At 44.0% G+C, this 12,282-nt stretch overlaps 1 protein-coding gene across 5 annotated transcripts in view; it reads right to left on the bottom strand.

Moving 5' to 3' along the window:
* The window catches only part of RAPGEF2 (Rap guanine nucleotide exchange factor 2), a 217,572-nt gene that overhangs the window by 104,787 nt on the left and 100,503 nt on the right, over positions 1-12,282 (bottom strand). For all 5 annotated transcript variants that reach the window (XM_020781418.3, XM_020781421.3, XM_073001508.2 and 2 more), the window contains exons 5-6: positions 10,140-10,215; positions 780-947 (exon numbers count right to left, since the gene is read on the bottom strand). In XM_020781418.3, the coding sequence (XP_020637077.3) occupies positions 780-947; positions 10,140-10,215 (244 nt within the window). The remainder of the gene's footprint in view (positions 1-779; positions 948-10,139; positions 10,216-12,282) is intronic.

Genomic DNA, 12,282 nt, shown 5'->3' with positions numbered 1-12,282 from the left:
TCAGCTGAGAATCAGAGATCAGTATTTCTCCTGAATACTTTGTACAATGTTTAAAACTATCAGCACTCTTTAGCAGTGGTCAAATTCATTTTGACAATCAAAGTTTTGCATTTTGTAACTACACATGACAACAGTAAAGTAAAAGACTTTTCTCCATCAGAATACATAATAACAATAATTTGAAGGCAGCGTCCATACAGATGAACGTCTCCTCAGAGGATAAAGATATGGTTCAAACTTGTCAAAATGATCTGATATTTTGCAGGCCACATCAATGGAAATACCACATGCCTGTGCATGCTAACAAGAGAAAAACAGCAACTGTGGTTTAAATAGATAATATAATATAAAAATATTTAAATTAAATTTAAAAAATAAGCCTTCTTCTCAAAGTAATCGCCGGCTAATACACAAAAATTAACTTTTTAAACACAGATTCATTAAAGTTGAAGGTCTTTCAAACTAAGTGAAATCCATGTAATAATACAAGAAGATCTTATCTGAATGAAGTGTTTTAAGTGGATAATTTTAATTTGCTTTCTTTTCCCAGCATTTCTACAATAATCTCAGAACAAGCAATATACTCTTAAATGGAGCATTAATGTTGCTAACAGTATAGTGCACATTCTATATGTAATTGTAAATATCAAGGCAAATTACGGGCATGTACATATTTCTGGTAATGAGAAATTGTGGTAAATTTGCTTGTTTCATGTACAACTTTTACTATGTATTGTAACAATATAAAATATAATATACAAATGATGTCAGCAACTTACCGTATGATAACCTCTAGGCAAAGGTGGTTTTCCTACAGGATAAGCATCAACAGTATCAATAATTGTTTGTCTTTCTCCTTTTTGGTTGATTTTCCTAAATCTCCTTCGAGATTGCCTATGTGATGCTTGTCGCTGAAAATATTCTTCATTTTCATCCATATAATCCACCTAACAAAAAAATGTTAACAATTTATCAAGCAAGAACAAGACCTTGAATTTTGCAAGTAGTATGGTAAGATTAGTTTAAGGAGAACTCTTCTGTCCTGCAGTTACAGGGTAACTCTACAAGTATTCATTTGATTATTCACAGATGATACCTAGACTTTTAAATATTTTGCAACAGATCGATTGCTCATGGGTGTGGGGTGTTCACGTGGGTGTTTGCATGCTTTAAACTGGACCTTTTAAAAAAAGATCTTACATGGAATATTAGCATCACATTAGAAAAATCAATATTTAACAAGGTGAACTCAAAGGGACCAAGCTCTTTTAAGAAGGTAGCACACTGTATTTTTCTCTGAAGATTAAATAAACTCAAAAAACCTGAATGGAGGAAAATAATGGCAAAATGCTGCCCATCTCATACCCATTTTTTAAAAGATAAACACCCAAAGCAAACATTTTATTCAGTACAACATAGGCTGCAATTTCTAATCAGCAGACTGCAGAGTTCTAGATGCTCAGCCACTAAGACAGCAGTGTGCTTCTTGGGGCAAAAAGGAGGCATTAATCAAGGATACTGTACTATGCCTGTACAAGTAAAGGTATTGTGTGGTGAAGAATTAGTTCAAGTATTATACAGTGAGTCTCCATATCCATGAGCAGAAAGTCGAATATAGCCCTGATTCATATGGTATTTTTCCCTTACAGGAGAGAGAAGGGAAATTGTTCACTAAAATAAACATTTCACGTACATATTTATTGTTCTCTTTTATGCTAATCAAAATCTTGACTCCCAAAATGAGTTTTGAAAGATACAAATTGTTAATTTGCAGTATGAGTTTAGCAGTATTTCAGAGGAGAAACTGGGATGGTATTAGAGCAAATGAGATGATTAGAACTATCTTTTAAAAAGTTAGGTTACTTACCTGTAACTTTGGTTCTTCTAGTGGTATTCTGTGAATTCACACAATTGGGTTATCCTGCACCTGCACAGGAATGTCCGGAAGATTCTAGAGCTTAAGAAAAACAGTCAATTAGCTCCCCGCCCCCCGTGCGGGGTATATAAGCCCTGCCTCCTCCATCTTCCTTTCAGTTCCCAAAATCCGCCGTTATCGTAAGTCAGATAAGCATGGTATCATGAGACACTACCCTGACAGATAGAGGGGAGGAAGGGAGGGATGTGTGAATTCACAAAGTACCACTAGAGAACCAAAGTTACAGGTAAGTAACCTAACTTTCTTCATAGTGGTCTCTGTGAATGCACACAATTGGGTAATTAGCAAACTGTACTCACCGGCAGAAGGGCCGTCACAGTATCAGGGATGACAGTATCGCCCGTCCAAACGCCGCATCATTTTTGGCTCTGACGTCCAGTCAGCAGTGTCTGGCGAACATCAGAAGGGTAGCCCAGGTGGCTGCTTTGCAGATGTTTTGCAGTTGGACACCTTTAAATAGGGCTGTCGAAGTGGAGACTGCTCTGGTGGAGTGTGCCCTTCTGCTCTCTGGGAGAGGCTTGTTGGCCAGCTGGTAAGCCAGGTGTATGAGCTGAACAATCCATCTCGATACTGATTGAGAGGAAGCAGGAGCACCTTTGCACAGTCCGTGGTAGCACAAGAAGAGACGTGGAGAACGCCGAATGGGCTTGGTACGATGTAAGTAGAAGGCAAGGGCCCTTTTTACGTCAAGAGCATGAAGTTTTCGCTCTAACAGTGTAGTTGGAGAAGAAAAAAAGGTTGGAAGCACAATAGGCTGATTGACATGGAATTCCGACACCACCTTTGGGAGGAATGAAATGTCCATGTATAGAGTAACCTTATCTGGGTGCATCTGCAGGTAAGGGATGTCTGCCCTTAAGGCAGCGAGCTCGCTCGTTCGTCTGGCCGAAGTAGTGGCTACTAAAAATGCTGTTTTCAGTGAGGTTGGACTTTTTCTCGTTGATTTGAAGGCCTAATTTGTTCAGGAGGGAAAGGGTGAATCTTGTGGCCGAAAGAGCTTCATGGTAGGATTGAGCCACGAGAAGCCAATCGTCGATGTAAGGAAAAATCTTTATTTTTTGGGTTCGTAGGTAGGCGACAACTGGCACCATGCATTTTGTGAATGTCCTGGGGGGCGTAGATAGCCCAAAGGGCAAAGCGGTGAATTGGAAGGTCTGATGGTGGAACCGGAACCGGAGGAACTTTTGATGAGATGGGTGGATGGAGATGTGAAAGTAGCCAACCTGTAAATCGATGGTGATGAACCAGTTTCCCTGTGACAAGAGGGGAAGAATGGAATCAAGGGTGAGCATATGGAATTTTTTGTAAAATATGTACCGGTTGAGGTCTCTCAGGTCCATGATGGGTCTCATGCCTCCATCTTTTTTAGGGACTGCGAAGTAGTGGGAGAAAAAACTATCGGTATTGTCGGGTGAAATTTGAATTATGGCCCTTTTGGATAGCAAGGATGAAATTTCCAGATGCAATGGTGCAGAGAATGGGGTAGGTTTGATAGAATTTGATGGAGGAATACAGCAAAATTCTATCCTGTATCCATGTTGAATGATACTGAGGACCCACATATCAGTAGTGATGTTTTTCCATTCTTGTAGAAATGGAGACAGTCATGTATGAGAAGGGGAATTATGAGAATTGCTTACCCCTATGCTGAGTTTTACGAAAGGACTGCTTAGGGTTGCAGAATCGTTGTTGCTTAAACAGTGGTGTTGTGGACTGCTGTGTCTGGTAAGTGCGGTCCTCTTGTTGTTTACTGTACCATGGGAGTTGGTACCGAGTGGATGACTGGTATTGTGGTTTTTATATGCTTGCTTCTGGTACCTATATGGCTGGTATGGTACATAGGACTTCGTTGTTTTTCTCATTTTATGGATATTATCCATAATTTCGTCAGTTTTGGCATTGAAGAGTCCAATGGCATCAAAAGGAAGTTCTTCTATTTTAGTTTTGGTGTCATCCAAGATGTTGGCCATTCGAAGCCAGGCTTGGCGTCTGATGGCAATGGCAGTCAGCATGGATTTAGAAGCGATGTCAGCTGTATGTTTCGCAGCAAATCTTTGCTGTCTGGTAAGGGTATTCGCTTCTTCATAAACGTTGAGAGCATCTGTTTTAACAGGATCAGGCAATGATTGGAGCGTTGGAATGATCTTGTCCCACAAGTGCTTCTGGTAAGTGCCCATGGCAGCTTGGTAGTTGGCAATTTTTATGAGCATTGCAGCAAAGGAGTACAGCTTTTTTCCAAAGGTGTCTGATTTCTTTCCTTCTTTATCAGTAGGCGTAGCCGATGATCGGGTACGAGACTTATACTGAGTGGCCTCAACAACGATGGAGTTGGGCAGTGGATGCCTGGCAAGGAAATCAGAGTCCGAGCCATGAGTTTTATAATTATGCTCGATTTTACGAAGTACTTGGACTAAAGTGGGAGGTTTGTCCCAGGAAGATTTCACCAGATTGAAGAGAGCTGGAATAAGGCTGAGACTTGGAGGGGAAATCCTGTCCTGCTCCATATGGTGAAAGATTAGGTCCCGTTCTTGTTGAGGGAGCTGTGCATCTAGTTGGAGGATTTTGGCCATGCGAATGATGAGTTGCACATAGGATGAAAAATCCTCCGATGATGGTTGAGACGATGAACCTTGAGCACCTGTATCAGGAGCCTCAGAGTCACTAGATGCCGTAGAAGGGTTCAAAGACTGGGAGGCATCTTGGTACCTTATCTTCTGGTACCATGTCCCCGTCTGATTGAGTGGGTGGGGAGAAGGGGACGGTATCATGGGCGTCAGGCCCAGAATAAAGCGTCGTAGTGCGAACTGAGGAGTGCGCGTCCGAAAGCTTGGTACGCTTGGGTATTGCTGTAGGTACCGTGGGAAAACGCCTTTTATGAGATGGTGGCTATGGCGTTGAAAGGTCTTGTTGGAGTTGTGGCTGGCATGGTACAGGCGGAGCCAGTATATGAAGCCACGGTGCCTGAGGTGTGGTGGGAGTTGGAAACTCAGAGGAACAGGTGTAACCATGGTACGGAAACTGTTGAAATGGAGCGTAGAAAGGCTGACCGAACTGTGGTGGTCCCTGTGGACAGTACCCAGCATCTCCATCCCGAGGCTTGTACGGAGCGGTATGCTTCCGTTTTGCAGTACGCTTTCTATGAGTTTCGTGAACGGACTCCTGTTCCAATAGGGACTCGGTATCAGCCCGCCCTGGGTATCGAGGGCTTGGTTGGGCTACGGCCCGGCTGGCGTCTGGCACAGCCTCAAAACGGCCCGAAGTTGGCGACATGCACATATTTTCCTGAGCCGTCTGGGCTAAAGGAATGTGCTCCTCTGCATCAGAGTCCCGGTGCCTCCCTTGAAGACTCCTCGAGCAGAATTGAAGGAGCTGGAGGGGGTAGAGTAGGCAGTTTAGCCAGCTTCTTCAGGCTTATCAATGGCTTTCTTTTCTGCAGCCACAGCCGCACGAGAAGGTGGTTTCGCTTTTGACAGTTTGGAATTGTCTTTAGCCTTAACCGGCACAGAACTGGTAAGCAACTGCTGGTCTGATGGAGAATTCTGGATAGGAACTTCAGCACGAGGAGGGGATAGTGCTGAAAGAGAGGTGCTTTCCATGGCTGGAGACAAAGTCTTTTCGTAGAGGAAAGAACGCAGTCTTTGGAGCCTTAACTTGATCGCTTGCTTGGAAAAAAGTTTGCAAGCAGGGCAAGCTTGATCAAGGTGAAATTCTCCCAGACAAAATAAACATTTATCGTGCCCATCTGATAAAGGGATTTTTCGAGAACAGATGGTACACTGCTTGAAGCCCCGAGGGACCATAAAAGCAAAAGGGGATCCATTGGTAGTGGTGGTGGAAACGCGAAGAACTAAAAAATAACTGGATCAAAACAGGAGATTCTGTCAAATAAAGGTAATATAAAGTAAAATAAGTAAAATAGGAACTAGCTAGCTAGCTGAGTACTTAACGGTCGATAGCTCTGCTCTTCCTACGTCAGGGGTCAGGGAACTTTTTTACCTTTTACCCCCCCAAAAAATTTTATTTACATTGACATTACCCCCCCTTGCCCCTTGCTGTCCACGGCCAACCCCCGCCCTTCCTGCGCTCGCCCAGAACCTGTGGCCACCGTCCAGGCAGCCAGTCTGGAGCTGCCACACTGCTGGGAAAGCGCGTCCTTGGAGAGGGGAGGCGGGCGCCGCAGGTCCGGCAGGTCCACTGGCCATGAGCTCAGGGGAGGCGGGGTGGGAAGGGGGCCTCCTTGCCAGTGCACCGGGTAGGTGGGCGCAGGCAGGAAGGAGAGCCCCGGCCAGGGCTCTGCCGGGCAAAGAGTCCAGCTGGCCTGGTCCACTGTTCTCCCCCACACACACACACTTTGGAGGTGAGGAGGACTGGCATTTGCGCTGTGCAGTTCCTCGCCAGGGCTCGCTCTCCCCGCGACGGAATGCCCGCCTACACACAGCATCGTCGGAAATAAAATGCCTGGGGGTAAAATGCCTGCAGCGACCATCCCCATTACCCCCAGGATTTTCATATTTACCCCATTTGGGGTAATTTACCCATGTTCCCTGACCACTGTCCTACGTCCTACAGGAACGGCGGAAAAAGAGGAACTGAAAGGAAGACGGAGGAGGCAGGGCTTATATACCCCGCGGGGGGGAGCTAATTGACTGTTTTTCTTAAGCTCTAGAATCTTCCGGATGTTCCTGCGCAGGCTAACCCAATTGTGTGCATTCACAGAGACCATTACGAAGAAGCAGGAAGGTATCTTATTCAGAGCACTAGGATATGAGTAAAATACAATTTCCATTATTTTACCTTTTAATTATGTCTATGGAGCCCTAAACGAGAAACCTTCCTATGACTTTATTGCATTTATTCACTTTTAGTACCCACTTAAAACATTCTGTAAATAGTTCAGATAGAGTGTAACAATCACTAAAGTTTTGTTTTTTGTTTTTTTGTCTCTCACAATTTACATGACCACCAACCGCAAGTACCTTATATACCACTGTTAGTGTGTACACATGCTGACTTGGATCGTCACATATATTACCTTAGAGAAATGCACAAATGAAGACTTTATGATATATTGTTTTCCTACAGCCATGCACACCCTAGGTGGAGAGGAGACTCTCCAGAGGACTGAATCTGGGGTGGGCAGTGTTTGGTTTTAAATTTTGTACCTTTTAATAGATGTGGACTCAACTATTCCACACACTACACCAGAACAAAACTATGGCATGCTTTCAAGACCCTCCCAGTACCCTTATGTCCCCCACACCAACATTTTTAACAAAAAAATAAAAACAAGATTAGCCTTTACATAATGCATGGACACTCCTTCTGTTAAAGAAAAACATTTTTTGTAAGAAAAACATTCTGCAGTGGTAGCTGCAGGAAAAGAGTATATCAGAAAGCCTCTCTTTTTTTCCCTTTTTATTCCTTTATTTATTTATTTATTTATTTATTTATTTATTTTATTTTATTTTTAGTATTCTAACTCTCAGAATTCTCTAAGAATTACCAAGACAGAGTTTTAATGCATAAACACACATAAAGACACCTACATTTCACTCATCTGGAAAATGAATACACCTCTGAGACTGCATGATCTCTGCCTTTTTTATTTTTTACAGAGAAGGAAGAAGTTGTTGATGATCTTGTTGTTGGTGCTCTTTCTGAGGTGCCCTCTATGGAACCTAATGGGCAGAGGGACTACAACTCCCAGGACACAGGGCAAAAATTTACCTTTTTTTAACTTTCTGTTTTAGAAAGCAAAGGCCAGAGAAGGCCATGAAACATTGGAGGTAGTCCCTTCTCCACATAACTGGAAGTCTTTGTATGTGGGCTGAAACTCCCAGAATTCTGGGCATCTTTGGAGAATTCTGGGAGATGGGATTCCAAAACACACATACACCCAAACAAACATACTCCTCATGGGGGTTCCTGGACACATCCCCAGGCTTCTGAAAGTTTTCTACCTCTGTCCAAAATGATCAGATTAATATCTCCTCCCCTAAAAACAAACCTGGGCAAAATACGGCCCGTGGGCCACATATAGCCCGCCAGCTGCTCCTGTCTGCCCCGCCAGTCACCGCTGATTGAGCCGGAGCTCCAGTTCCGGTCACCCAGCACGGCTGTAAGCAAAACTTGTGAGATTCAACACTGGGATCTCACGGGTTTTGACTGTTACTCCCCTTCAGGGGCCGCTGCTGCTTCTGTGCACAGTCCACTCCCACTCCAGCCCCTCTCCACCAGGGTGCAGTTGGCAGAGGAGCGTGACTGCTGTTGTTGCGGGGGGCGTGTGCGTAGAGACAGCGGAGGCAAACCAGAGAAGCAAAAGGAGCGGGTTTGCCCTGCTGCGGTGGTGGCAGCCGGCAGATCGGCGCCTCCATCCTCCCCCGCCAGGCTTTTTTTGGGGGAAGAGGGGGGCAAGAGGGGAGGAGAGGGGTCGCCGGATTGATCGTCTTTCCTCGGCGTTCCCCCACCCCTGCTACCCTGCACGGTCCGTGATCGCCTCCCCCAGAGAATCCACCGACAGGGACCATGGATTGTGCATCGCTCGCTCATTCCCTTCCTTCCACTACCCCCGCCATCCACCCAATCTGCCGCCATCGAATGACTGAAGACAAGCCATAGGACTGTGGGAAGAGAGGAGGAAGGCAGGCAGGAAGGGGAGAAAAGAGCTCGGAGGTGGCATGGGTGGGTGTGTCCCTGCGTCGCAGGAGGAAGATCAACAGTTTGGGTTTTTTGCTTTTTGGCATGCAGGAGCAGAAGGGAACCGGTGAAGAGGAGAGGAGAGCCTTATCAAAGGGAGGAGGACCAAAAAGAAGGGGGTTCTCCAATAAGGGGGGTGCCACATCCTGGAGAGGCAGACATGGGGAGTTTCCTCTTTTATGGACAGTTCTTCCCCCCCATGGTAAAAGGGGGAGCTGTGGAGCTTTGACTCCAGAGATATCTGATTAGGACTTCACCCACCCCAAAAAAACTCCCACCATCGCCACCAACCCCACACAACCATGAACTTGCTGTGCACTACAGTTTGGCTGGAAGTGGTGGAGGGGGCAGGAGCTGGAGGACTCCTGTTGCCCAACATCTCTTCCCCCCCCCCACGACTAAATCCCAAATTTCTTCTTTTCAGCCCTGCAGTATTTGGTGTTTTTTTTTTTTTTAATTTCAGAGGGAGTGGGCAGTGGAGAGTTCTTTAGAGAATCTCCATTGAAGGAGATTTCTAGGGAACAAAAATTTCAGGAAGGGGGGAGGAAGAGTTCCAGCTGTATCTTTCAGAGAAAGAACAAAAACACCACCACCACCACAACAAAAGGGGTGCACCCATTGTGAGGTGGCCCCTCTCCCCAAAGCAGACCTGAAGGAAAAGTGGGCTCTTCATTTCAAAGTGGGGGAGCTGGAAGGAGAAAGAGGCCAGGGGGGTGCAGTTCACAGATTCCATAAGTCTGGATACTCCACTATTATTATTATTATTATTATTATTATTATTATTATTATTATTATTATTATTATTATTATTATTATTATTATTATTATTATTATTAATTAGTAGTAGTAGTAGTAGTAGTAGTAGTAGTAGTAGTAGTAGTAGTAGTAGTAGTAGTAGTAGTAGTAGTAGTGCTGTTGTTGTTGTTGGGAGGGGTGGGGGTTCTGCATTTAAATATTTTATTGACACCGTGAGGAGGGTTGTTTCCTGTGTGTTGTGTGTCGCCCTCCTCCCTATGCTGTGGTGGCCTCTGTCTGAAGGCCTGCAGATGTGATTGTCTTCGTTCACCACAGGGCCTCACCCAATGGGTTGCATTTTATTTTTAAGTAAAGTTGGTTCAGCCCCTGAACACAGTTCAGATTTTTTTATGTGGCTCCCTATAGAAATTAATTGCCCACCCCTGCCTAAAAACCTCTCCAACCTGAGTGCATTTCATTAGAGCGGCTTCCAGACTTCCAGGGCATTGGAGAGGCAGGGTGGAGGGGGGTTGCAGAAAAAGAGGATGGCAGTATTTCTCCTCTGAAACTCTTTCAAGTTGTCAACTTACTTTAGGGTCCAAACTAATCACTTTAAATCATGATACACCTACTTTAGAAACCATCACTTATTTAAATTACTGGGTATTAGAAAACAGCCTAGAGAACCGTCCAACAATATAAAATCATATTATCTATATGTCCATCTATGTATTTACTGATGCCATTATTAATCTGCTTATACAGTACTTACCACAATCATCTCAGATGGCTCCAGCACAATGCATTCACAGCCACGTCTGAAGCTTCCTGCAGAACGTTTGCCAAAACTGAAGGAGTAAAAAGAAGGGTTCAGAAGAAAGGCAAACCTAGAAAGTCAAGAAAAACTTCAAACAATATTATATAAACCTTTCTAAAGAGAATAAGTGAATGGAGTGAATATTATCAAAAGTACATTGGCTGAAATTCTATTCATAGCATAAGCAAGTTATAACTTTCTGTTCACTCCTCCCTTGTAAGCAAAGCATCTTTGTTGTGAGTCTCAGGGCTGTATGTACATACTGGCTTGCTGCTTGCACACATACTCAAGAACTATAGCAAAAATTGCCTATTTACCATGGATGAACGGACAGAAAGTTACAATTTATGCTATGTTACAGCTATTGGGTTTCAAGAATGCACTTGAACTGTGAAGTTTCATTTATAATTAATAGATTTTTTAAAGTGTGTTTTACCTCCTTAAATTTCCTCTTAAGTTCTTACAACAAAGTACTACCATTAAGTTAGCAGAAAAAAATTTGTGAAAAATACACACATTCACACCTGAAAGTTTTTTGTCTCTTTGGTTTATATCCCACCTTTCCCCAAGGGCCTACATTCAAAGTGGTTTACAGCAAGATGGAATCATGTACAAACAGAAAAGAATGGCATTCATATTACTGTACTAAAATACAACTAAAATATTATAGTACTAATATAATATTAAGTTTAAAACACTCCTTAAAATATTTAAGAATTACAACATCAATCCGCTAAAGGTCAAAACAGTCAGCCAACTGCAGAGAGCATGGTTGAATAAAAAGGTGTTTTCCTGCTGGCAGAAGGACAACAGGAATGGGCTAACTCAGCCTTCCTTGGCAGAAAGTGCCACAATTTGAAACAGCCACAGAGAAGGGCTTTTTGCACATCCCCTTTTTTTCTCATCCCCAACAAATTTGTCTGGGAAGTTGGCAAGGCCATGAGAAGGGGATCTACTAAAGATTTCAGAAGGTAGCCATTCTCATACGGGGGAGTATATATGCCAGATAGTCTGGAGCCAAGGTATATAAGGCCTTGTGGAACAGTTCGAACTGTGCCCATAAACAACAAACTGAAGCTTTTATAACAAGGAAATGGTGTGCTCCCAATAACTCAATTCTTCTCAATGGTCTAGCTGTGGCCCATTGAATCATCTGAAATTTCCAAGCATGTTTTGAAGGCACAAAAGTTGATTACAGTCATTCAAACAGGATAAAACCAAGGGCTGCATCACTGCGGTCAGATCAGGAATCCCCAAGAAGCAGGAGATTTGATACACTAGCTTTAACTCTGTGAATGCTCTCTTGATCACTGAAGAACCCAATGTTTCTTAATGCTGTTCTGTAAATGCATTCACTGTATCTCAGCTCTTGGTTCTTGGTTAGCAGAGACCATAAGAGTGCTCTCCTCTATTCAGTTTCAGAGCAGACTCACGAAAGGACTCTGGATGAATAATATCCTTAAACTACAAGATTCCAGAACTAACCTGCCCTTCTCTTTCTGCCAACTAGCGTATCAGTGAGTGTAAAGGGAGAAATGGCACAAATTACAAAGTAGAGTAATTACTGCTACTGTAATTAATAAGTCAGGCAATAAGCAGTGGGACCAGGAAGAATAATTAAGGTATGCATACCCCCCATAAACATTCCTTGGACAGTACAGCTGGTATATATATATACCGTATTTGCTGGCATATGCATATAAGACGACTGGGTGTATAAGATGACCCCAACATTTCCACTCAAAATCTAGCATTCATTATATACTTGCCATATAAGACTACCCCCTCCCTCTGACTTTTACCCCGCCGGAGGGGCCAAAGAGAGGGGAGAAGGAAAGCAAGTTTCTGGGGCGGGCTACCAGCTGGCCCAAGGCAGAGGCCAGTGCCTGCTTGCTCACCCGGCCTCCAGAAGTCTCCTCGGGAGCCTGTCGCAGCGGCAACGCTGGTGACGAGTGGGGCGGTGCTGGCTTGTCGCAGGCGCTGTTTGCTTGCCCCAATAGGAGGTCAGGACTAAAGAAAAGCCACCTAAACAGACCGGTACCTACACAAAAACTCCAACCACCATCCACGACAAATAAAGAGGCACAATCAAAACACC

The sequence above is a fragment of the Pogona vitticeps genome, chromosome 5, assembly GCF_051106095.1.
Source record: "Pogona vitticeps strain Pit_001003342236 chromosome 5, PviZW2.1, whole genome shotgun sequence".
Lineage (NCBI taxonomy): Eukaryota > Metazoa > Chordata > Lepidosauria > Squamata > Agamidae > Pogona > Pogona vitticeps.
The sequence above is the reverse complement of the archived record's forward strand: the minus strand, read 5'-3'. Positions and strand labels throughout refer to the sequence as shown.